The sequence below is a fragment of the Erythrolamprus reginae genome, chromosome 5 (genome assembly GCF_031021105.1).
Source record: "Erythrolamprus reginae isolate rEryReg1 chromosome 5, rEryReg1.hap1, whole genome shotgun sequence".
Taxonomy (NCBI): Eukaryota; Metazoa; Chordata; class Lepidosauria; order Squamata; family Dipsadidae; genus Erythrolamprus; species Erythrolamprus reginae.
Genome location: NC_091954.1, coordinates 50,333,110 through 50,360,937, shown reverse-complemented (window position 1 = coordinate 50,360,937; position 27,828 = coordinate 50,333,110). Strand labels below are relative to the sequence as shown.

Here is a 27,828-nt window from a genome sequence, read left to right as displayed (position 1 = left end):
GATGCCTCGCGGGGAAGCCGGGCAAGAGCGATCTTCTGCCGGCCATGGGCAAGCGGCGGGGAGTCGCCCATGGCCGGCAGAAGATCGCTCTTGCCCGGCTTCACCGCGAGGCATCAGGTCAGCAAGAGCGATCTTCTGCCGGCCATTGGCGACTCCCCGCCGCTCGCCCATGGCCGGCAGAAGATCGCTCTTGCCCGGCTTCCCCGCGAGGCTTTCCCCCCCCCCGCCGCCCGCTGGCTGCGAGCGCTCTGCCAGGCGGCCAAGAAGCATTCAGGGCGAAGTGACGTGGAGGAATGGGGAGCTGAAACCGGGCGGTTTCAGCTTTCCATCCCTTCACGTCACTTCGCCGCTAAATCGTGTGGCAGCAAACATGCTGTGGGGTTTTGGCTGGGGTAGAGAAGTAGGACCTTCCTAATTCCCTCCCCCCCAGCCAAAACCGCAAAGCCTGTTTGCTGCCACACGATTTAGCCAGGACAGGAGCGAAGTGACGTGGAGGAATGGGGAGCTGAAACCGGGCAGTTTCAGCTTTCCATCCCTTCACGTCACTTCGCCGCTAAATTGGGTTTGGCGTTCGTAAGACGAAAAAAGTTCGTAAGAAGAGGCAAAAATTTTCTGAACCCCGGGTTCGTATCTCGGGTTGTTCGTAAGACGAGGGGTTCGTATCTTGAGGTACCACTGTATTCTGATTTGTTCAGTATAATAGATTCTTAGTTGAACTTCCTTGTCTGTAAGCTTGTCACTGCCTTGCCTTGTAAACATCTCAGAGCCCATATGACATAGGACAGTCTATGATTCAAGTCTCAGTAGGCTGTTCTTTCAAATAGGGATTTTAAATAATTAAGCCGAACAAGGGGAATACAATTATCAATCAAACAAAACAACAGCAATATATTTGATGATTGAGCACATATATGATCATCCTCTGATGATATAGCCAATGATCTTCCTCTCATGATATAGCCTTTAACAGTGAAAAGCTGCATAATCCATTCTAGGATCACTAGGACCACCATTCTCAACTGCTATTAGAGATGTTGCAAGTCCGTGTTATTAATTTTACTTGTCAAGCATCATCTCTATTTCCAGGCTTCTTCCTAGAGTTCTCCTGGATGTTTCCAAGACCTTTCTCCTTTGCCATATTACGGTATATCCCTGAGATCCCTCTTTCTCAGGTGGTAATTATTTCTGATTAGAATATAAACTATCAGTAGTTATCAATAGTTTACTAGCAAATCAAGCAGAAACTGTTTTGTCTGGATATTTGTATAGGCATATGGATTGATGAAGACCCTTTGAGAAGCTATAACAGGCTTATGCTAAAAAAGACTTAACTTTCGTTTCTTTGCGAGCATGACAAAGTTTTTCAGCCTATTTAAGCAGCTTGTCTCCCAAATTTGCCTGGATCCACTTGGATAAATGCATGGAGGACTAAGATATTTCTATGGTTTTCTGTACAAGAGATACATTGTCAGCTGTATTAACATGTATTGAACAGCAGGCCCTCGGTTCTTTTACACCCTGTGAAATATATGTGTTGCAAAGAAAGGTAATTTAGGTTTCAGTGGAAAACAAACATGTATCCGTGGAAGTGCACCATAGAATGAAGAAAGTTATGTTTCATACTCCTCCTTGAACTAAATTTCTAGCAATAATAATAAAATTCTGTCTATGTGCTTGAGAGAAAATAGGCAAGAATTTCAATATTCCTAGTGGGGATTTTCTGTAGGGCAAAAGTATCTAATAACACTTATTCTTGTACATTCTCAGGAAAAGCAAATACATTATTATTTAATGACTGTTTGCCATTGTGATGAAGCTTGTCCTGAAAAATGTTCTAGAGTTCCAAGAAAAATGTGAATGTATGCCAAATAAGCAATATGAATCACATACCAGCTATATGTTTTACATTTAGAGCTCAGAAAGTTTCCTATGTGAAAAGGATAACCTTTTCCAAACCATTTATATTATACAAAGAAGATCTTTATCACAATTCGTTGTTCCATTTTGAGCACTGTACTTTAAAGGTAAATTGGAAGAAGCAATTTTATCTAACATTGATATAGTGGTGAATATTACACTGTTTTGTGTCTGTTTGGGGTACTTTATTATTTAAAATGCTGCTAATGGCTTTCTTCAACCTGGAAAGGCCTCAGATATGTTAACTAGGAGTTGAGGCATAACTCTGGGGATGTCCAAGTTGAAATATAAAATGTGAATTGCATTGCAATGAGTAGTCTATCTTTTCCAAAAGCTTTATTTACTTGTCTATAGAGCAGTGATTTTCAACCTTTTTTGAGCCGCGGCACATTTTTTACATTTACGAAACCCTGGGGCACATTGAGCGGGGCGGGGAGGAGGGCTAAAAAAAATTTGGACAAAAAAATTCTCTTTCTCTTCCTCCCTTTTGCTCTATTTTTCTCTCCCTCTTTCTCTTCCTTCCTTCCTCTTTCTTTCTCTCTCCATCCCTCTTTCTTTCTCTTCCTTCCTTCCTCTCTTTTTTGCTCTCTTTCTCTCTCCCTCCCTACCTCCCTCTATATCTTTCTCTCTCCTTCCCTCCCTCTCTTTCTCTCTCTCTCTTGCTTTCTTTCTCTTGTTCTCTTTCTCTCTTTCTTTCTTTCTCTCTCTCTTGTTCTCTTTCTCCCTCTCTCGCGCTCTTTCTCTCTCTTGCTTTCTTTCTCTCTCTCTCTTGCTTTCTTTCTCTCTCTCTTGCTTTCTTTCTCTCCAAGCTTTGCGGCACACCTGACCATGTCTCACGGCACACTAGTGTGCCGCTGCACACTGGTTGAAAAACACTGCTATAGAGAACTACTCCATAAGTACAGAATTAATTATTAAATAATTAAATTGCAGTTTTATTACAGTGTATTACAGTGTAAATAACTCTGACTTTGTAAGAGTTGGCTTTGTTTGTTTTCATTTGCCCCTTGGTTTCTTAACAATCAAAGTTGATTCAAAGAGCAGAGGTAGAAAGAATTGTAAGAAGGAAATTCATCTATTGTAAGTGTATCAACAATGGGTGGCAGGAAACAATTTCAGCCTGATCACATGAGCCCTTTTTAAATTGATATTTCGTAGGTCTGAGCCTCAAGGCATGAATTGCAAAATTTTGTATAGATGAGTATGTCCTAGTTTGCATATTATGGTCAACTATTATGAAATTTACTGAATTTAATTAATTCGGCATGATGTATAAAGCCACCCATGATTGCTTAGTATTGAATGAAGCCTTTCCAATTACTACAGTCACTAAATACTGATTTAGCATTATTTGTGATGGGTATTTAATCCATAAATAAACAAAAAGTAGCACTAGATTGTGCGGGTTGGATGATATTATTATTATTAATTATTTTATTATCATTATTATTATTATTATTATTATTGTTGTTGTTGTTGTTGTTGTTATTGTTATTATTATTGTCAGTCAAATAGTCAGCTATATGTTTAGACTGGATTTGGCATACTGAATTTTTCCCAAGGAACTGGGATAGAGAGGTGATGATGGTGATGAAATTAAGCTGTTCCAAATAAAACTGCCTTTTCAATTGAACTCAATTGAAGTGATTTTGTCAATGTCAATGACATTGAAACAGTGTTCCAGATGTTTGGGGATTGCAAAGGCACCTATCACTATTGGTACTATCTCTCGTTTCTTTTGCCATAGTTTTTCTACATCTGTTTGCAGCTCTATGCACAAGTTTGAACAAAATCTGCCCTGAAAAAGTGCTTTATTCATTTAAATATTTCAGCTGCTAATCCATACTGTTTTAACAAAAACTTCTTTTATGGATATACGGGTATTTGCTTTGTGACAATGGCCCATTGCCTTATACCATAAAAAGATGAACAATCCTATCTGAATATATCCACACAGTCCTTTTTATATGTACTTTTAGTTGATGGTAGGCTGCTAGGCCATCATTTCAGATGTTTCTTTACCTAAACAGAGAAAGAGTCAGCAAAATAGAAAGGGAATCGGGGCAATTTCTGACTCATGGAATCTGTCAAGAAGCATCAGAAATCTCCCCTTTGGACAAATTAAGTTGTTGTTGTTGTTGTTGTTGTTATTATTATTATTATTATTATTATTATTATTATTATTATTATTCAGATTTGTATGCCGCCCCTCTTTGCAGACATTAGCCCACTTAAGATACCTTAATTCAAAAATTGTTTCCCTAGGATGCAGCATTTCACCCAGTTAAATATCATGGGTTTATTAGTAAATAGAATGGAATGGAATGGAAGAATAGAAGAATAGAATAGAATAGAATAGAATAGAATAGAATTCTTTATTGGCCAAGTGGGATTGGACACACAAGGAATTTGTCTTGGTGCACATGCTCTTAGTGTACATAAAAGAAAATATAGACATACTTATTGAGAAGGCAGGCACCTCAGACGCTAAGCAGTGTCTTAAATGAAGCCATATATAGACTTTATAGGTCATAAATACACCGAGAAAAAGAAACCATCCAGGCCCACACAGCTTTCAGAACCTGGGACAGAATTTCAATGGCTTTATCAGCTGGATTGAAAAATATGAAAGCCAAACCAGCAAGTGATCTTAGTAGTTTCATGTAGATGCTGAATAGATGTATGGACATTACACAGTGGACAATAGTTGTGAAACCAATACTGGCAGTTTTATTTACATTAACGCTGCTATGATTTGGAAAGTTTTGAAATGCCTTACATTGTTATAAATATATTATAACAAAATCTCTTGAGCCTTCAGCTCTCTTCCATCACCACCCTGATCCAAGTTTCCTATGAACTTTCCAGTTTCAGTTTGTGAGAGAACTGGATGGCTAACAGGTGACTGAGCTCTGATTTCCTTCTGCCCTGCCCTGTCCTTTCTGTTTTCATTCCCAAGAATGCTTTGGTCCTAGCAGCATCCTAAAGAACAAACAGGGAAAATGAGTAGCTGAAAGCCAAACTTCTATTTTTAAGTTAAGAATTCTGTTTGTCAATTGGAAGGAATATGAAGCCCTAGTTGATATACATGGTTCTATTTCAAAACTACTGTGTGTAACTAACTCCTCCTTTGAATTGAGAGAGTGTAACTTGTCTTGATAGCACATGGTGGACCTTGGGAAAAATGGTCCTCAGGAATTCTTCTTAGATTGCATGACCATGACCTGCATTGTAGAACAATGGCTGCACAGTGTACCTAATCTTTGCTAACTTGAAGTGTCAGAAAATCAATTGCATTTATAGGACCTTTAGACAAACCCATAGGGCTGTATTTTCTATTCCCAACCGCAGAGGCTGTTCCACAGCATAGTACAGATATTCGACAACTTACATACATTTGTTTAACTACTATTTTAAGTTTCAACAGCCCTGAAAAAAGTGACTTGCGAGTGACTGGTCTTTGCACTTTCAACTATCACAGTATATCCAAAATCGCAGGATCAAAATTTGGGAATTTGGCAACAGATGTATTTACAGCAGCAGCAGCAATCCCAAACCATTTGCCACCTTACCGGAAAGTTTCCAATAAGTCAATGGGGAAAGTCAGATTAGTTTAACCACCTTGTGATCTCCTTGACAGTCATTTGAATCAACAATTCTTTTCAGTGATTTGCTTAAGAATCAAAGCAAAAGAACTTGTAAATTTGGATGGAAATAATAATAATAATAATAATAATAATAATAATAATAATAATAATGTCATTTAATAACTGACTAGCTTGACTCTAGTTGTTGTAAATTGAGGACTACCTGTGTAGTTTGCTCATTTTGTTTTGTGGTTGGTGGATCTGTGACCTGTAATAAAAATGTTCAGTTATATATAGGAACAATAACCAAAGAATCTCATTCTCCAGGAAGTGGAGCTATTTTCTTAATACCTTCAAGCATCCCTGCCTCTTGACAGTCCAGCTAATGCATTAATTGGTACATTGGCTCAATTTGCCCCCAAATGTCTTTGTCACTGCCTTTTCTTCATCCAGCTTTATCCTGTCATCTTGCCTTTAAGGAAATATGTTTACTAAATATCTATATACAGCAGTGTCCTGTTGCCTTATTTATCTTAGCTCTTCTGTGACATTCCCCCTACTTCTCCAGTGGAAGATTCCATTTGTGTGAGAGGGACGGGGTCTTTTGTTTGAAGAAAAGGGAAAGGAAAGCGATGCAAATTTTAAAAAATCCTATACTTCAGTCTGCATTGTTTGGCACTCTGAAGCAGATTGCGGTGCTTGCCCCCAAAATAAAGAGCACATGCAGGATGTGGCATGCAAATCTATTTGCATTTCAAATCAGCTGAGTCAACACAATGTAATGGTCCCTGCCTGGAGATTCTTAGGGATGCACAGTAGCTGACAATGTGTGCTTCAAGGGAGGGTCTTAATTTTTCTTTTTCTTTTTTCCCCCCTCCCCAAAGCCACTTGGAATAGCCAACAGACCTTGCAAGGCACTTACGCAGGACTTAGCTTCAATTCTCCCAGGCTGTTACGTAGCCTGACACAATAGTGACAATAGCCGGGACATTTTATTTATTCGAAATCAATTTTTCATTTGAGTGAAGGGAAAGAAAGGGAGGAGGCCCCGCGGGTGGGGAGATTGAGGAAGGAACCTGGCAACAGTTCAGAGGAGAGAAGCTGCTGTTAAAGTCTCTGGATTGTTGCCCCCCCCCCCCCAAATGCAAGCAGCTGTTTTCATCTGCACTGCAGTATTTGCAGCGTTCACCATCCCGATCTCTCTGGGCTTTTTGGTGCTGGATTTACACAGAGGCTGGCTACACTTGCTGGGAACTCCAACACAAGGGCGCCCTGAGGATGGGAGGGTCGCAGTCTCTGCAGCAGGCACAGACAAATAGCCTGATTCGGGAGCCATCGGAAGCAATGTAAGTATGAGCTCGCGTTATCCGTCTCTCTCTCTCTCTCTCTCTCCCACCCCCCTTCTTCTTCCCACACAAGGCAAGGATTGAAATTGCAATAGGAAAGCTCTGGAGTCTGTTTAGAAAGGCTAGTTGATCTGGGAAGGTTGTGTTCTAGCCATGCCAAATCCTTTGGCAGTTTTTCAGCGCTGATCAGTTTTTAGAAAATGCTTCCAGAGCATGTAGGCATTTTCCTTAGAAAGGTTAGTGGGATTCCTTTTGTATCGTGCAGGATAATAAACTGTGTGTGCCATTTGTTTCTTCAACACAATCAATCAAACTCCTCACTACCTTAAGCAAAAATGCCTCTCTTTCTGCTTAAAATGCATAGTGTTTATGTAGATTGATTTTGCTTGGGTTTGCTTCTTGAGATTGTCCTCCTGTCCGTTCTCCAGCAATTCATTTCTCTCCATTCTCATTTCCTTCATTTTAATGTAATGCTCTTCAGTTCGTGATCAAAAAGCAAGCTACCATTTCCGATTGTCTTTCAAAAGGATATGCCACCTCAAAAAAGGATGAAACAGACAGTTTCTCAGGCAGTATTGTGTTATTCTCTTTCTTAGATTTTTTTAAAAAAAATCATTTGTCATTTTTTTAGTTGGGCATCTGCTAGCTGCTGAATGTATTTGCTAAGATGATTCTCTGACTTCTGATGACTGAAGCATTACAACCAATCAGACAAAAACAGTTGCAATCTGGATGGCCTTTTCTTCTTGCTTCAGATTTTATAGGCCCAGGGTACAGATGTATAGGTTTCAGTGGTTCATTATATGTTACCTGATATCAAAGACAAGTTTAAGCAGTTCATTGGAAAGGAGTGCAATCCAATTGCCTTGAGCTTCTGGAGGAATGCCAGTATAGAAATCCAACAAAATACGTATTTACTATATTATATTGCATTTTTTTTTCAAAATGGCTTCAATTAGTACTTTCTTTCTCCCCCCTGAATTTCTATATGATTTCCCCCCTTCAGTTTTAAGAATGAATGATACCAAGCACTGTACTTGTAATAGTAATATCCTAATAGTAAGGATATAGATCCTGATCTTTATTTGGAACCAGTTTAAGAAGGATGATACTCCTGGAAATATATTTGAGCAATGCATTCCATGCTTTTAAAAAAAATCCTCCATATCTACTTTATTTTAGATTGTAAAAATGTATGACGATAAATTGGAATTAAAACAATGTTTCACAAAATGTGTCGGCCTTCTGGGTTTTTTTAAAAATCTCCTTTTCTGTAATATTGTTTCATTGTTAAACATACTGGTAGTATGGTACTCCCCCACCCTCTTCATAAAGAATTGTAGCTCTTTTGTGGAAAACTCTTTTGAAAGTATCAATATTTGATATATGGCCAGATTCACACTCATAGCTGCATTCGCACATCCATACACAGAAGTTCAGTTGTCTCTGTCAGTGTTAAGTGGACTGAATGAATAAGATTTCTAGCAACACTTCACGAATCAAGTATTAATTCAAGTGTCGCTGCTTTGGTTAATGTTATGAAGAGTCCCTAGAGTACTATACTTAACCTTTTCAATAAGCAAAAAATTGTTATATCTTTGGAGTCAGTAAGAAGTGCTAATGGTTGACATGAAACTTCATGCAAAAAGACTTGCTAACCCCCCCCCCCCCGTATCTCTATTAAAATATAATTTCTATAGTAGGGATTTTTCTACATTAATAGCTTTTCTATAGCTTGCTTATTGTTTATAAGTAAAAGGAATAGTGAAATACGAAAGTACTACGTACAGGTATTTTATAATGGTGCTCATGCATTAACAAAGCAAGATAAAATAGAACCTGCTGCAGTCAAAGATGACTTGAGCCTTTCTAAATTCAAATCAAATCAATTTATTAGATTTGTATGCCGCCCCTCTCCGAAGACTCGGGGCCAAGGTGTTATTGGTATTAGCGTCTTTCCAATCTTCCAATTTATATAAAAACATCTTGACCTCACATTTGGCAAGATTATCTAGAAGACTAATTGATCAATAATTTGGGCTACTTGTTTATTTCCCCTTTTAGAAGAGGATCAGTCTCTAGATCTCTGGAAAAAATCCTGTGTCATCAATGCAAGTAAGTAGTTTAGCTAGCAGTGGTACCCATCAATAGGCATAACATTTCTGCCTCTCTACAAGGATCACATTGTAACCCAGAGGTTGTTATATTCTTTCAAGCAATCCTAAATTTACTATACTAAAACTTTGTAGGTGGATCTAACTCTTGCATTATAAAAATTATTTAAGAATCCTTTTCAAAATACCTGTATAATTCTAGTAAATGATGCCTTTTGGATAGTAATATAATACATTTCTCTGGGTTAACAAGCAGTTAATTCAGCTCATCCAGCAGTTTTAAGCTAGCTTCCATTTCATATTTTTCATGGCAGGAATTTACTCTCCACTGGAAAACTTGTGAACAAAACAAAGTATGAAATGTATGCTTTTGTTGCTGGCATTAAATATTGTATGACCTTTTATGTAAGTAACAAATCTATATTAAAGAAGTTGTCAGTATTTCCTGCGGAGTGGTGGAAACAGATTCTCCAGTTAGTTCATAGGTATGAAGATAATTCTACTCCTTTCTATGTTTGCTTGCTTGAAACATTTCCTTAGAGAATGTTGATAACATATAAGGTTGAGATTCCTTACAATTTTAAGCTAAGCTTAACTGAATTGAACTATACTATACTTCTGTGGCCATCAAATCTCCTAGCATAAGAACTGGATGGTCCAATCTTACTCTTTCAACCCATGCAGCACATAGCAATGTAGATAGATTAAATTAGAGGCCTAGTCATATTCTGGGATATGATGAATAAAGGAATTTCATTAGAATAGAATAGAATAGAATAGAATAGAATAGAATAGAATAGAATTTTATTGGCCAAGTCTGATTGGACACACAAGGAATTTGTCTTGGTGCATATGCTCTCAGCGTACATAAAAGAAAAAGATACATTTGTCAAGAATCATGTGGAACAACACTTAATGATTGTCATAGGGGTCAAATAAGCTATGAAGAAACAATTAATATAAATAAAAATCTTAAGATACAAGCAACAAATTACAGTCATACAGTCCTAAGTGGGAGGAAAAGGATGATAGGAATGATGAGAAAAACTAGTAGAATAGAATTGCAGATTTAGTAAAAAGTCTGAGGGAATTATTTGTTTAGTAGCGTGATGGCGTTCGGGAAAAAACTGTTCTTGTGTCTAGTTGTCTTGGTGTGCAGTGCTCTGTAATGATGTTTTGAGGGTAGGAGTTGAAACAGTTTATGTCCAGCATACGAGGGGTCAGTAAATATTTTCCCCACCCTCTTTTTGACTCGTGCAATATACAGGTCCTCAATGGAAGGCAGGTTGGCAGCAATTGTTTTTTCTGCAGTTCTGATTATCCTCTGAAGTCTGTGTCGGTCCTGTTGGGTTGCAGCACCAAACCAGTTATAGAGGTGCAGATGACAGACTCAATGATTCCTCTCAAAGATATTGGAACTACTTGGAACAAGGTTTTAGAACATTTGGTCACAATTGTTTATTATTTATTTAGTTCAATTTGTATTGTGCCCCTTCCTAAGGACTCTGGGCGGTTCACACCCAAAGAGAACGAGTCATACAATATTAATATTAGGACGTCTAAAAAGAAGAACAGTTTAAAAACAATTTAAAACCCTCAATAAAACCATACATATCATTTGTGGCCAAATCTCGAAGGTGTATCAGCTAACCAACAGCCCCAGGCCTTTAACAGAATCGTTAAATGTTAATAACAGATCGAAGAGGTTAAAAAATATGTATTATGAATGCTGATAAAGTATTAGACATATTATTTTGGCAATTGTGAGATCGTGTGTGTGTGTGTGTGTTCTATCTAAGCATACATACACCTTTCACATTCAAGTACATTTCATTTCTTTTTCACAGGACATTATATTCTGCCCACATGATATGTAATCTTATAAATATATTTATCTCTCCCTTTCTCCTTTGGTATTGAGGCTTTAGCCTCTTCTTCAGAATACTGATGTCTAAAGCAACCTAAAATTCTCCTGCCCAGTGACAAGTAAACTTGCTTAAGTTTATTAAGAGCATATCTGTGACAGGAAAGAACTTCAAAACAGACTCCATAATGCTCCATTCTTTCCTCTAATTTAAGTATACATTTTGATTTTAGTTTCATTTTATCTACATTACTTATGATATAGTTCTTTGTTTCTTTTTTCTTTTTGTAATTGTCCAGAACTACTGAAGATTGAATGCCATATAAAATTTTTAATTCTTGTGCTTCACATGCCTAGATAAGCATAGGTCCGGTGAGGTAATATTAGAGGCATCCAAAAATAGATAAGCTATGTAAATGATCAATCACAGAAAGACTCTACTTAACCTACTATTGAATGCTCTTAGCTACTGGGTACACATTTTTCAGAGTACTCCAGTTTGATGTACATAAACAATGATATAATGTTGCTGTTGATTTAAAAGATTAAAAAAATATGCATTTTGTCTGTGCTTCTGTTCAATTAATCAATCAAAATAGAGCTGGAAGGGACCTTGGAGGTCTTCTAGTCTATAGGTTACCAACTGGTGGTCCATGGACCACCAGTGGACCGTGAGATAATTTTGGTGGTCCATGGTGCACCTGGGTGGAGGAGCTGCTCCATGTTGACCAATGGACAGTCATGTAACTAGAGCTCTGAAATATGGGACCATCAAGATAGCTGAGGCTGGGGTTGGAATCTCCACTGTAGAGTGAGCTGTATGAAACTTGCAACCTTGCACAGCAGACCTTGCTGGCCGGAACAAGGTAATGATGCAAGGGGGCAATGGCGGCTCAGGTGGGTCAAAGCAATGGTTGTAGCCAACCTGTGGTGGCAATGGTTGTGGCCAACCTGCGTCTCATTCTTCCCCCTGCTGTGGCTTCCTGTCAACTGAACACACCAGTGGTTGGCCCGCCCCTCATCCTCCCCTCACAGTCATTCCTCCCCTGTCCTGAGAAGGAAGGGCAGGTGATGGAGATTTGCTCCAAATGGAGGGAAGCTTCATCTCTTGCTGGGTCTCATGGGCATTTCTTCTGGGCCTTGTTGGTGCTCTGTTCACATTGGTCTCTCGAGATGCTGGAGAATCAGAATGAGAGAGAGAGAGAGTGGAAGAGAAAGCAAGAGTGAGTGGAGAGAAAGAGAGAGATGTCAGAGAGAGAAAGAAATGAGAGACAGAAAAAGAGACAGGGCAAGATAGAAAGGGGGAGAGAGATGAGAAAGAGGGAGAAGAGAGGAGAGAGAAAACAAGAAAGAGAGAGAAAGGGGGGAGAGAGAAATACATGAGAGGGGGAGAGAAAGAGAGAGGGGGGGAAAAGAGAGGGGGGACTGAATGCCTGAAGGACCCCAACCCATCACTGGGAGTCCAGGTGCTTCTTCAAGCGGCACCCTGGATTCGTATTAGAGATCTGAGGGATTTAAAATTATGCATGTAGTGGTCCTTGAGGTCCAAAAGGTGTCCCTGTTCTAGTCCAAGCCCCTGCTCAATTAGGAGACCCTATATCAATGATGGTGAACCTATGGCACAGGTGCCACAGGTGACACGCAGAGCCATATCTGCTGGCATGCGAGCTGTTACCCTAGCTCAGCTCCAATGTACATATGCATGCTGGCCAGCTGATTTTCAGCTCACCCAGAAGCTCTGGAAGGGCATTTTTGGCTTTCAGAGAATCTCCGGGGGGGATAGAAGAGGACATTTTTGCCTCTGGAGCCTGAGAAGGGCAAAAAACGGGCCCCCAGAGTTTGGGAAATGGGCTGTTTCAGGCCTTCAGAAGGCCTTTGGTGTGGCGGGGGAGGCCATTTTCGCCATCCCCATGCATTGAATTATAGGTGTGGGCACTTGTACATGTGCTGTTTCACATGCACTTTCGGCACCCTAGGGAAAAAAGGTTTGCCATCACTGCCCTATATCATTTCAGACAAATGGCTATGCAGTCTCTTCTTAAAAACTTCCAAGTTCCCCAAATCAGAATCCAATACCATAATTATTACCTTCCGGATTCTAATTTTTACTTTTTGGATTATAAAAGCTTTTCTGAATTATAAGAGTTATTAAACAATAACCTTAAATAAATGTTGTTACTTAGGATATTAATTTTGTTGTTTGTAAAACAAATCAAATAACTATAGGAATACATGGACAAGACTTATTGTATGCTATAGATTATGTACGATGATGAATTCCTTTGCAACCATGAAAATAAGTACTATCTTTTACTATTACCTTCTAAAAAAAAAAAATTAAAATTAAATATTGGAGATAAAAGAAACTTTTAAACATCTGTAACAGCTAATGGCAAAGACAAGTGGTTTAGAAATCAATAGAATTAAAGAAATATTTTGTTTGTTGGCTTTCATCTTTGTTAGTAAAAATACTTAATATAGAGTAATTTTTGTTATTCTAGAACAGAATGTAAATGAATATACATAGGAACATCATATCCCCAAAGTCCAAGGGAACAACTAAACCTTTAAACCAGACAGGATCAAGGTTATCAAGATCCCTGGAGCGTGATCCATTCTTCATTCAATGAGAGATTGCAGCTCAGCCAATGTCTTCTGCATATGGATGATCTCTAAACATAGAAATGAAAATAGTTGAAGAACCCTTTCCCATAGTCAAAATAATGTAAGTAGTAAGTAGGTAAAAGTGTAGCTGCGCTGTGCTGTTGTCTCTCTCATAAATTCAATTGTGAAATCTAAGATGTGTAAATCACTGAGTGTCCAAATAGGAAACATTTTGAGTAAATTAACCTGCTATTGGGAAATAGAAATATCATAGTCTGTCTCTGTCTGTCTGTCTCCTCCTTTCCACCCACCTCCCTTCCTCCTCCCCCCCCTTTCTCACACACCTTTCAAAATTTTCATCTTTTAGGAATAGGTTGGGAAACTTAAGGTCTAAAAGGCAATAAAAAATTCAGAATTGTAGACTTGTTCTTCCCTTTTTTAAGAATGAAGTTATGAACCAGTTGTCCTTGATTACAGACCTTATGGGAATACCGGGAAGGAGTTAAGCAGATTTAAGTATCTTTCTGATGAGTGTTTTCTTGCCTTGGACACCAGCCTACTCTCTAAATATAACTTGCTTGTTTCCTCTCATCTCTTGAGAGAGTTCTCCAGATGTGCTGCATAGCTAACTTAAAGAGAGACTATTATTCTATGTCCATTGTTGCAGTTGTTGCATACTGTTATCTGTGGATGAGGGTTTCTATGTCTTGTCATTTTTCTTACGGCAGTATCATATACTGGAGATGAAAAAATTAGCAGTCTTGAATAGAATTACTGAATAGAACATAAAGGTGATTTGTTAAACATAAAAGTATGCATGATTGGCTGTAGTTAATTCTTTTTTCATAGAGCAGATGTACATACATAATAATAAATCGGGGGGGGGGGGGGGGGCAACCAAACTATTAAAATGTTTAAAAGTCAGGGAAAAATCATATTAAAAAAAATGGATTGTGCTGCCTGGCAGAGTCAAGCAAAAATGAGCATAACTGTGGCAACAGCTTGCTTCCTCAGCTACCGATATTTCTGCACGGCTTAGCCGTTTGGTATGACATCATCTATGACCACACCTTAACTGGATTGCAAGTTGCAGAGAAAATCAGGGAATTTCAAAATGCTTTCTCCTTGAATACCCTGATTTATAAATGACACCAAGTAGGAAATGTATTAAACGTTTGGGTATTAAAACCTATTAAACATAATGTAGACACAATGTGTATTGAAGAAGACAAACACTCAGATGGTTACTTCTTCCATGCCACAGATGTAGCAATCTCCCTTCCTTCAGTTCAGAGTATTCTTTTCACCAGAGCAAGGATGGACAACACGTCCAGCAGTGGACACCGCTTCTGTTCACTTAATGGATTCCACATTTGTTTCCTTCTGCTCATCTCAAGAACCTATGTGACTAGGATTTTTATCTTGTCTTTAAAATGTTAATTTAAAAGAAATTAAGTGCTGGACCAAGGGTAGTCCTTGTCTTTGTTATTTATACTCTCTGTGGAGATAGATCTATGGATCAACTGCATCAACCAGAATCTAGTGGTTTAGCTGGGTTAGTAAAATATTTGTTTACTAAAATTGATAGCACAGATTAAATTTTACTATTTTTCTAAAATTGCCCTGTATGGGTTAGGGTTAGGGTTAGAAACAGGGAGAATCAAATCCAACGGTTTCTGAAGTAAGGAATGTGCACTGTGTCTCATTCTACATAATAAAACTTTTACTGATTGATTATATGCCATCAAATTGTTTTCAATTCCTAGGGATCAGGAAAACAGATCCTCCCCCCATAATAATCTCCTTAACCTGTTCTTTCAGGTCTTCCAACACTTCTCCCATCACCACTGTAACTGAGTCCATCTTCTTTGCTACTGATCTACATTTCTCAATATTAGAATATTTTCCAGAGAACAGAATCTTCTCACAATGTATTCAAAGTAGGTCAGTGTGAGCCTGGACACTTGGGCCTCATGTGAGAACTTGGAGTTGATTTTTTGATAATCCATTAATTGGCGCATGCAGGGGGAACTCATTTTTAAAAATGTATTTCATCTTAAGAGAGAATAATAAATATTGACTCAGCCTTCCATCCTCCCAGGATCAGTAAAACGAGGACCCAGAATATTAAGGGGGGGGGCAATATATTGACTCTGTATCCCACTGACTTTTAAAAAGGAAGAATGCTACTTTTCCAGCCATCAATTCTGCAATGTGCATTTATCATGTGATCATATCTATCACTTACATTGCTTGTAGTTTTCCAGTTTTAATGTTTTGTTAAAAATTACAAACATTAGAAGATACAACCAGGATTGCTTATTACATTTATTGTCTCCTACTATGTACAATAAGTAAAGAAGTAAGTACATTTCTAATGACATACCAGTGATATAAAATCCCATTCAGGGTTCAAATCCAATGATTTAAATATTTTTCAAACTCTGGGTCACCAAAAAGAGGTTGATTTCACAAATCACACCAAGCTAGGTTTTTCCTCTGGTTCACCTCAGTGGAAAAGTCTTATATAAGTCCCATTATAGTATGTAAACTCTGATTTTTGGTTTGATATATGGCAGCTTTGCTGTGGTAATGTAGCTGTTAAAGGTAGGCAACAAACCGGTTTTTAAAAAAGAACAATAGCTTTGTATAATGCATAAATGTATAATAAAGCATCGTAGCAATTGATGCTGAACAATTGTAGTTATAAAACACTTGTTTTGGAGGCAAATGTAGCTAAATTATTTTCTTATATTTTTGAAATTACCAGAATAAAATCTGAAGTTTGGGAAGCAGTTTATTGCAATTTAGTCTGGTTTCCCATTCTCTGGGAAGAAGTACGATTCTGAATCATATTGGAATAGTTAGAATGAAATTTCAGTTTTCCCAAGAGATTATGTTATGGGTTCTTTTTGCAAGGTTGAAGAAAACCAATGCTCCTCCTAGGATAATTGTATTGCAATAAAATAGACCTCTCCTTTCTTATCCCAGTTTGATTTATTTCTAGAGAGTCTTTTATTTTCTCCAGAGAAAACAAAATCACAAGCCTTGCACATTTTGATTGTTGGTCTCAGTTGTACAATAGCATATTAGATATTGCAATAAGCTAAGCACTAAGAATTAGCAGACAAATGGGGAAAAGACTGCTTTTAAGTAACTGGTTCTGCTTATCTCAGATAAACAAATTGCTTGGCTTCTACTCTGGCAAAGATAATTCAGTGTAGCTGGCAGCCAGAGGAAAGCTGGTACAAGAAACCTCCATATATTAACTGACTTTCCAGGACGAATATCTCTAGAAACCATTTTTAAAAGTTTTCCTTTTAGTTTCTCTAAAAAACACACAGTCATTACCCAGAAGATCTCCAAAAAAGAGAAGAAGAAAGTTTTTTCCAGTTTTTGATTTCCAGAAATATAATTTATTTTAGCATTAAAAGATCAAGAGACATCTGGTAGAGCTCCACATTTGAAAAGGAAATGGAAGGCACATACAATGTTCCATTAAAATGGTGAGAAAACAACACAGAATTGCTGGGGGGGGGGTGTTGAGCAGAGTTAACATAAAATGATTAAGGGAGTTAATAAAAGACTTGAGAAAATATGTATTTTTTAAAAATGAAATGCCTAAATATTTTGTGCAAATATTTAAGTAATTATAAATTGAGTTTTGTATTTTTCATACCATTTTTAGCATTTTTTTCAGTAGATAAATTATTTAAAGTATAATCTTTGATTGATTGTAGAAATATGATGTCCAATGGAGTTTGATCTGGACTTTAGAGATATAGCTGTTGAATCCAAATAGTAATAATACTTATAGTGGTAAAATGAAAGATCAGGGCTGGAATGGTACCGTAAGGAATAGTTCATAGAGTTAGTCTGAGAAAGCAGCAAAGGGTAATGATTAAGAATGGAAGCAAGAGAGTATACATTAGCATTGCTTTGTAAACAGTAGCTAATAGTAATGTTGGATAATGTTGGATTTAATGCTTGAACAACTGGTACTCACTTGGCTATTGTTTTGAGACATTAACAATAGAAAGGATATCCTTGGATTATTTAGTTTCAATATGAAAACAATTTTAAAAAGAAGTGTCGGTAATCTTAAAACTGCAAAGAAGCATATGGAGTGAAAATATTAAATATACCTGGATAGTTTTTCTGTGTTTTGTATTTTGGCTTATATGTATTATAAAAATCTAACCTGATAATAATGGGAAATTCACAAAGGTGGTGGTGGGGGCAGTTCTGCCTCAGAGCCTACTGCATAGCCCCAAGGAAAGCGTTAGTCAAAAATACTAACAGCAATGCTTATGAAGAGCAGAACATTCCTCTAACTAGATGGAAATGTAATGAAATTGTTCCCTTGTTGAATTGCAATGATAGTGATGATAATAACAATGAAGATAGTGATGATGATGATGATGATGATGGCCTCTCTAAAAAGACTTGCAGAGTTTCAGCAGGATGATGCAACTTAACAGCATGCTGGGGGGGATCATTTGATGTAATTTTTGTGTGACAGTACAGTGATCTTGTCTTTGTTAGCACTTGGCTTGTGCTCTACAGACAACAGACTCTTTTCACAGTGGTAAGCAGGAGCTTTTAAGCATTAATCGGAGGTCTGACCTTAAAGTGGCATCCCCTTTGGGCCAAATCGGGGCTGTCTTGAACAAATATGAAAAGGTTTGCCAGGTAAGGTAAAATTTAAATAAAAATATATCATAGAAGGATGTGTCAGCCAAGAAAAATAAATAAATATATCTCCTTTGAAAAACAGCTAGAGGCAAAGGGATTCCCACATGTATAGAAATCAAAAGAGAATTGTACATCTGTGGCCGTGTCCTTTTAGATGTGCAGGAAAAATAATCTTAATTTTTCCATTATGTTTGCCCACTTCTTTGGTTACCTTTTAGATTCTTCTTATGTTGGCTGGGAAATTCTGGGAGTTGAAGTCAACATACGATCTTATAATTCCTAAGATTGAGAAAAAAAAATAGGCTTAGACAATGAGTTTTGAAATGTCCAGTGATTAATCAAATCGAAGGATAGATGATGTTGCCATTGGGAAAATCTTGCAAGGGATCTATTCAGAGTTTTAAAAGTGCTCTGAAGTAAATGGATTCTTAAGAATGCTTATTCTGTAGATAGAAAATATCCACCTGACATTTAGGACATTAGTCAGCTGCCTATGTGAATGGTTTCGGATTTTAAATCCTATAATCTATTAATTCATCGATTTATATACTACTCTAGTCAGTGTTATTTAGGGCAGTGTTTCCCAACCTTTTTTGAGCCGCGGCACATTATTCACATTTTCAAAATCCTGGGGAACACTGAAGGGGGGGGGGGGCGCTAAAGAAAAGTTTTGACAAAAAACAAATCTTCCTCCATTTTGCTCTATTTCTCCCTCACTCTTTCTCTCTCTTCCTTCCTTCCCTTCTTTCTCTTTCTCCATCCCTCTTTCTTTCTTCCTCTCTCTTTTGCTCTCTTTCTCTCTCCCTCCTTCCCTCCCTATACGTCTTTCTCTCTCCCTTGCTCTCTCTGCCTCTCTTGCTATCTCTCTTTCATTCTCTCTCTTTTTCTCTCTCTTTCTCTCTCTCTTGCTATCTCTCTCTCTCTCTGTCTCTCTTTCTCTGTCTCTCTTTCTCTCTCTCTTGCTAGCTCTCTTTCTTTCTCTCTCTTTCTCTTTCTCTGTCTCTCTCTCTCTCTCTCTGCCTCTCTTGCTCTCTCTCTCTGCCCCTCTTGCTATGTCTCTCTTGCTCTCTCTCTCTTTCTCTCTCTTCCTTTCTTCTCTGCGGAGGCCGGCGAAGGTTTTTCTTATTTTAAATGTTCCGGGTGGCAGGGGGATGTGGAGCCCGCACGCACACACCCCCGACATTCCAAATCCTGCCTCAGCTGTGAGAAGAAAAAAGCGCTCGGTGAAGGGACTGCATGCAAGAGGGGCCGGGCGGGCATTAGCAGCCCGATGAGGAGGACGAGAAGCCGCTGCAGCCACCCCCAATCCCCCCCTTCCCTGGGTACCTTCCAAAGGCTCCTGGAAAAAGGCAGGAGGTAGCAACGAGGCGCGAGGACAAGCAGGCAGCTTGGCGGAGGGGAAGCGCTGACGGGCTCTCCTCCTTCCCCACCCCCGCGCTTCTCTCCCGCCCTGGCTTTTGCTTCGCCCGCAGATTTCCCCGCAGTTCAAAAGGAGGCAAGAGGTGGCCTGGATGAAATTGCGGGGAAATCATGAGGCGAAGCAAAAGCCAGGGCGGGAGAGAAGCACGGGGGTGGGGAAGGAGGAGAGCCCGTCAGCGCTTCCCCTCCGCCAAGAGGTTATTGCCGCCGCCTCTGCCTCCACTCAGGGAGCCATCGTGGTTGAGCTGAGCGAGAGGAAAAGGCGCGGTGACCACGGTGGCTCCCTGAGTGGAGGCAGAAGCGGTGGCAATAACCTCTGTGCTTTCTACGGCAGCGTGGCTGAGCTGGACGGAGGGAAGCGGCAGTTCCAACTCGAGGAACCCACGGCAATGGGCGACGGCTTGGTGGGAGGCGACGGCAGGAGACACAGGCGGTGGGAGGAGAGGGAACCAGGAAGCGACTGTGAAGCCCAAGACCATCCACAGGACGACACTCAGGCAGGGGCGCCAGCAGCGCCCCGCCCAGCTGGAGCTTCTCGCGGCACACCTGGCCATGTCTCGCGGCACACTACTGTGCCGCGGCACACCGGTTGGGAAACGCTGATTTAGGGGAGAGCAGTAGTGCAACTTATTTTTAAAATGGGAGGATTGTTATTCAGTAAATGTGTTACTCTTGTTCTAGAAGAGGAGAATATATTTTCGTTGTACAACTTCATCATGTTTATGTACTTGCCTGACATGTGCCTCAATAAACTATTATCAAAAGCAGATGGATCCTCAGAACAATAACAATTTTTTTTTTTTAGCAAGCCAGCTTCAAGGATAGAACCACAATGGCAGTTTTCTATTTAATTCCTACCTCAGACTAAGATATCTATCAGAATTCTGCAAACCCGAATCCAGTGATGCAAAATGTAACATTTCCCATATTCTGGAGAGATAACTTTGATTTATGCTTGGGGAGTTTTAAGGGAATGTATTTTGGCATATTGAATGAAGTTAAAGTCACAGAATTTATTACATTTATCATTTGTGTCTTTTTAGAACTGAGGGGCAGGGCAACTTTAATTCAATTTGAGTATCAGTGGGAAAACTGAAAATACTCAGGTTTTTCTTATTTTATGACTAATAACAAAATTGAATAAACACAGGCTTCAATTTTTAGCCTATTTCTGTGATGCATTTACTGTGAACAGTACACTGTACTGTGGGAAACAGAATAGATAGATCAATACTGGGCAATAGGCCCTACTCCATAATTAAACTTTGTAATTGACTGTTTTGTGCTGTTGTTTCTTGCAGTTCCAAAGAGTCTAATAAGATTAAAATGCAGACGAACATACCTAAACAATTCCATATATATTAACTAGGATGATTAAGGCTTGTTTGACTGACTACATTGGCTTTGCAGCAAATTAAATTTAAGAAAAGGTTTAGGAGGATCGTGCTTTGGACTCATGTACTTTTCTGATTTTATTTCTTCTTGTGTTATTTTTTTTCTTTTTTGTGTGTTTTATTGCAGATAATTTAGAACTGTCTACTGTTACTTAACCAAAATTTGTTATGTTAGCCAGACTCTTACATATGGATATTATTAACTGTATGTTGCTTCGACATACATCTTCAAAATGAGTTTCTTTAAAATTGTAAACTGTTAGCCACAGTTTCGCGGTTATAGATGGCACATCATGCTATGGCTCAAGAAGAATAGCAGCAGAAGCACATTACATCTTTCTCCATATTTGGTGGGAGTACTTTGTTGGTAGGTATAGAGATACTATGCCAGACTCTGAGGTATTCTGATATCAGGTGCAGATCAGGTCCACAAGTGATTTATTTCTGAAAGCCTATGCACAGGAATCTTCTAAGCTAACAGTCAGCACCTGGTTAGAGTTAGAAAAGGGTCAACAGCGCTGAAAGGGAATTGAACTCGGTTTCTTTTTGGTTTCCTTCTTTGCCTTCTTCTTTCTTTAGATTCTGTGCTGATCCTCCTTTTCCTTCCACCACCAGGTTCTTCCATTCCTTCTCCTACATATAATGATCAAATGCACCCGTCCTCTAAAACTCACTTCCCTGGTTGCCAGCTGAATTTGGTGATAAATTATAACTTTGTCAAATGCTTGTTACAGCAGAAATGTATTAATATTTACTATTATTTGGAATTTTAAGGATTTGTGTTTGCCATGCTCCTCCCATTTTTCTGCATTTGTCCCGCCCATTTCTTTCAACATGCCATTTCCTAATCAAAGATATAGAAACATAGAAACATGTAGTCTGCCTTTACACTACATGTTACATGACCGTGGCTATAATTTTTTTCATGAGAAGGACGTGCCATCTTTAAAGTTAGTATGATTTTATATGTATTGAGGGACTGATAGTCTTGCATAGCAAGAAACAGTCTACCACTGTGATAATGAATGTATGGCACTTGTGCCAGAGGTGGCACACAGCGCCCTCTCTGTGGGTATGTGAGCTGTCATCCCAGTTCAGCTCTGCCACATATGCGGCACACCTCCCACCAGCCAGCTAGTCATTAGGTCTCTGCTGCGCATGCATGGGGCACAAGCCACACCCGCACATTCATTCATTCATTCATTCATTCATTCATTCATTTTTATGTATGTATGTATGCATGTATTTGTTTATTTGTTTGTTTGTTTGTTTGTTTATTTATCTATCTATCTATCTATCTATCTATCTATCTATCTATCTATCTATCTATCTATCTATCTATCTATCTATCTACTGTATTTATTTATTTGCCGCTCAGTCCAAAATGGCCATATGCATGCGCAGCAGAGAGATCACGTGTGCATGCAGAAGTGCGCATGTGTGGGGGTCACACACATGCACGGGGATGGGCCATGTGTGGGGGTATACACATGCATGAGGGCAAGCACACATTGCATTTTGGAGGTTCATGCACACATTCACACATCTGTGCACTTTGGGCACTCCATCCGGAAAAGGTTAGCTATCACTGGTCTACCATGTTAATATCCCTTAATCTTTCTTCATTATTTTCTCCTATACATTAGTAGTAGTATTCATTGCTTACTGCTGTGCATCAGGTTTCCAGATTCCAGAGTCAGTTTTGAGAATCATTTCTGAAACAACTCCAGAATCTATTTGTGGGTAAATGTTATGATGTTCGTCTATCATGTTCGAAGAGGACCTTGACATCTAATGGGTTGTGGGCTGTATGCAATGTGTCCACAGGTGGCTGGTAAGGCCTATATAGGCACAAAATGTTCTGCCACATGTTGGGCAGATGTGTGGACACCATTGGCATAGCATTTGTAGTTCGGGTTTTGTGGAGTGCTCGCTTCTCTTCTGCTATGAATGTTCTTCTGGCTTCAGATGTCTGGCAGCTGTCTCAGATGTCTGGGTAAATGTATTGTGATGTTGAAATCCTAATCAAAGCTGAATTAGTGAAACAATCCTAAATTTGAAAAAAAATTCCAGAATCTATTGATGGGCGAATGTATTGTAATGTCAAAATCCTAATTAAAGCTGAATTAGTAAAACAATCCTGAATCTGAACAAATTCCAGAATCTGTTGGTAAGTGAATGTATTGTGATGTTGAAATCCTAATCAAAACTGAATTAGTGGAATATCCTTTAATCATGCACTTGATTACTTGCTCCCATATGTCCTTTCCCAGCCCACTGAGCCTAAAAATTGTTCAGTTTATGATACTGAGGGGATACAGAAAATTGGGATAGAACTGTTCTGAGGGGTTTAGAAGGTTAACACAGTCTATTAAGGCTATGTAGTCCTCCTTTGAATTTTATGGACTTTTCCCCATGAAACTGCTTATATACATTTACACTATCCCAAAAGATACTAAATTATATCATATGAATCAATGAAGCTCAAAAGTTTTTATACCTCCAGAAAATCTGTTGTCAAATATAGTCCGATACATCCCAAATGCAATTGTTCAATGAACCGTAACCTTAGATCAATAGATAAATGCAAACATTTTTTAAGAGCATGAATCAATTGCTGGGACATTATTGAAGATTCTTTTGTCTAGTCCATATTTGAAATATCCCAGATATGCCCACTTAAAAATATTATTGAAAATGATTTTTGAGATAAGTACAGTCATACCTCGTCTTACGAACCTAATTGGTTCCAGGGGGAGGTTCGTCAGACGAAAGGTTCGTCAGACGAAAGGTTCGTAAAGTCAATTAATCCGTGCAACCAAAAAAAAACCCCCGCAAAAAAACCGCTGCCGCCCGGCTGTCAACTTTTAAAACAGCCTGGGGGCTTCTCAGCACCCCCCCAATCCCGAACCCGGAAGTTCGGCAAAAGTTCGGGGTTCGGGGGGGTGCTGGGAAGCCACCCAGCCCGGCGGTCACCTTTTAAAACAGCTGCACGGCTTCCCAGCTGTCTCCCGAAGCCGAACGCCAAACCCGAACTTCTGCGTTCGGCGTTCGGAGACAGCTGGGAAGCCACGCGGCTGTTTTAAAAGGTCACCGCCGGGCTGGGGGGCTTCCCAGCACCCCCCCGAACCCCGAACCCGGAAGTTCGGCAAAAGTTCGGGGTTCAGGGGGGTGCTGGAAGCCCCCCAGCCCGGCGGTGACCTTTTAAAACAGCCGCGCGGCTTCCCAGCTGTCTCCGAACGCCGAACGCAGAAGTTTGGGGTTTGGCGTTCGGCTTCGGGAGACAGCTGGGAAGCCGCGCGGCTGTTTTAAAAGGTGTCCGCCGGGCTGGGTGGCTTCCCAGCACCCCCCCTAACCCGAACTTTTGCCGAACTTCCGGGTTTGGGGTTCGGAGGGGTGCTGGGAAGCCCCCCAGCCCGGCTGTAACCTTTTAAAACAGCTGCGCAGCTTCCCAGCTGTCTCCCGAAGCTGAACGCCAAACCCCGAACTTCCGCGTTCGGCGTTCGGAGACAGCTGGGAAGCCGCGCGGCTGTTTTAAAAGGTCACAGCCGGGCTGGGGGGCTTCCCAGCACCCCCCGAACCCCGAACCTTTGCCGAACTTCCAGATTCGGGGTTCGGGGGGGTGCTGGGAAGCCCCCCAGCCCGGCGGTGACCTTTTAATGCTATTTATTCTGTTGTTAACTGCTGAATAGACTGATTTGTAGGTTGGGAAAATGGGATATATAAATGAACTTACTAAATAATAATGAATCCAGTAGTTCCATTATGGGCAATTATAATCTATAAGCATTTGAACACGGCATTTTGAGTGTTTTATTCAGGAATTTTTCTTCTTAACCTCTTTTTGTCTGGCTGATAAATGAGTACAAAGTATCTTATCAATGTTCAGATGAAAGCAGTTGTGTCTCACTGTTGAAATTGGAACTTCAGATGAAGTGTCCTTCAAGAAACAAAGTGGTTGGTCATGTGACTTTAAAAACGAAACGGTGGGCAGTAAGGCAATATGATGAGTCCTTATTCTATCAACTGATGGAAAGTTTATTTAATGAAGATGAGTGTTATAATACTGTTTTCTTTAGGGGAAAGCATTGCAGCCAGATTTTATAAGTTAATGAGCATTCAAGTAGTCTGATGACAGATGAGTCAAATAAAGGCAGAGAAATAGATTGATGTGTATGATACTTTTTCTATTCAATTATGTCTTTTGTTATTTCCTTTTTGCACACATTTTATTACAGGTATTTAGAGTGTTCAGAGACTGCAGATAGTCCAGAATGCAGCCGTACGAGCTGTTATGAGTGTACCTTGATATGCCCAAATAACACCAATGCTCCGCATGCTGCACTGGCTGCCGATTAGTCTCCGGTCACTATTCAAGGTGTTGGTTATCAACTATAAAACCCTACGTGGCTTAGGGCCTGACTATTTATGGGACCATCTCCTGTCACATACCCTCAGAGGCCTATTAGATCGCACAGAATCGGCCTCCTCCAGGTCCCGTTGACTAAACAATGTAGGCTGACGGGACCGCAGGAGAGGGTCCTTTTCTGTTCCCACCCCAGCTTTTTGGAACCAACTCCACCCCAATGTTCATTGGGGGCTGTGAACTATAATATCAGATGTGCCCAAATTATGTTTGGCTAGATGTACGTTTGTTAGATTGATTTTTGGATTTTTATAAAGGGTTCGTTAGGGTCATAATGGGTTCTTAATCTATTGTTGATTTTTGACTTCTTTTTTTATTATTGTACTATTATATTATTTTTTATTGTTGTAAGCCACCCTATGGGATTGGGTGGCATAGAAGTTGAATAAATTCAATTCAATTCAATTATTAGGACCATGCTTTATAAATAGAATTCATTGTTTTTGGATATTGAGATTTTAAAAGAAGAACTCATAATATTCCTTATACAGTATTAAGAGTATGCAAAGAAAAAAGAATGAATATGGTTACTCTACAGTGTATTTCTGTGATAGCATAATAATAGTAAGTAAATGGTTTTGTTTAATTCAGATTCATATTAGTTTCTTCAGAATATTTATGAGCTGCTGTTTATGATTTAAAGAATTGGCTCATTGGTACTAGTGTATATTGAACCCAAAATACATGAGGGCTTAGCAGGTAGAGTTACAATACATTATTCTGTAATATTAGCATACATTTTTTTCTTTTACATTGATAAAATAAGCAGTGCTATTTAACTATGAAAGATAATAATATAATTGAAGTTAAACAGTGTGATGTTATATATACTGCTTAGCTTCATTTATAAATGTTTACCAGAGTACTAAATTAATCCTTCTCTCTGCTCATGCTAATATTCTTGACCTAAATACTTTAAAAGGAAATGTGATTAAGAGAAGAGGATTAGGATTTACGGCAAAAGTTTTATATAAGGTACCATAGCAAGTATTGTTAAAACTTTTCAAAAGATCTTGTATGATATTTACTAGTGAATTTCGTTTTAAATTAGCATTATTCTTGAAAACATGTTTTGTTTTGATTTATTTTATTTATTTATTATTTATTGGATTTATATGCTGCTTCTCTCTGAGGACTACATTTTACTATAACTTGATTTTCTATTTAATTTTTCTACTTTCAGAGCTTTGTCTTTTGTGGTTATGAAAATTGCATCATTTAAAATTTTAGATATTATTTAAATTTTATCAATCTTCAGTGGTCTAGAACAATATCTTGTCTGGTTTGGATAAGTACAGGAAATTGCATATTTAATGTTTATTCTTTAATCATAATAGTACCCCAAATAGAATGTGCAGGGAAGAAGACCAAAACTTGCATGTCCTATTCAAGGAATTATTTGTAAATTCAGGATATCTGTAGGGCATAGTACCAATTTGTGAGTACTGTATTTACAGTAACATACAGCAAAGTCTACAAGTGAACAGGACGATTAGGCAACACAGAAATATTGTGATAATTACCTAAATCTAATTCAAGAAGTTTAGTTTTCAACCATGGCAACATCTCTTGATAGCTTTATAATGGTAGATGTATGCTTCTTCAGTTTTAGTCAAACTATTCACTAAGGCTGAATTACTATTACTATTAGTCTTCTCATCATTCGTATAACCCATCTTCTCTCACTTATGAGACTGTAACTTGTTCTTGCGTCCTTGAAATTTATATTGATATTGATTGTTTTATGATTGTTTATTTGTACCCTATAACAATCATTAAGTGGTGTACCTCATGATTCTTGACAAATGTATCCTTTCTTTTATGTACACTGAGAGCATATGTACCAAAGACAAATGTCTTGTGTGTCCAATCACACTTGGCCAATAAAGAATTATGTTCTGTTCCGTTCCACTCCATTCCATTCCATTCCATTCCATTCCATTCTATTCTATTCTATTCTATTCTATTTCTATTCTGAAGATTTCTCATGCATTCTGTAGACAAATTTATTTATCACTCACCATTCATTCAATCATTCATTCATTCATTCATTCATTCAGGTATTTAGGCATTTATTTATTTGTTTATTTATTTATTTGTTTGTTTGTTGGTTGGTTTGTAAACATTTAAATGTCCGCTCAACTCACCCTCAGTGACTCCTGAATGGCTTACAAATGCAAAAACAATTTAAAAAGCAATAACTTCCCATCCATGCTAAAATTTCATCTGCCTCTGTTGCTGTCACATGGAAAAGTTTCATTTTCTGCCACCGTTCCTACGTAACATCTATTCAATAAAAATGATGAATATTTTTGCAGTGATACCTAGGCTCGTAACCAAAATGTGAGATAGATTTCAAAATGCTGTTGTCCAGAACTATCCTAAGATAAGCAAGAGATGCAGTTGTTATATATGATATAATGCACAAGTTGAATAAGCTCCAGGATTTTACTGGCTCCATG

General features: G+C 38.8%; 1 protein-coding gene across 5 annotated transcripts in view; it reads left to right on the top strand.

The window, feature by feature from the left end:
• The window catches only part of TACC2 (transforming acidic coiled-coil containing protein 2), a 212,089-nt gene that overhangs the window by 116,990 nt on the left and 67,271 nt on the right, over positions 1–27,828 (top strand). The window contains exon 1 of one of the 5 annotated variants that reach the window (XM_070752575.1): positions 6,742–6,850. The exons of the other annotated variants lie outside the window; for them this stretch is intronic. Coding sequence (XP_070608676.1) covers positions 6,783–6,850 — 68 coding nt within the window. The 5' untranslated portion in view covers positions 6,742–6,782. Of the gene's footprint in view, positions 1–6,741; positions 6,851–27,828 lie in introns of those variants that run through there. 5 annotated transcript variants of the gene reach the window in all.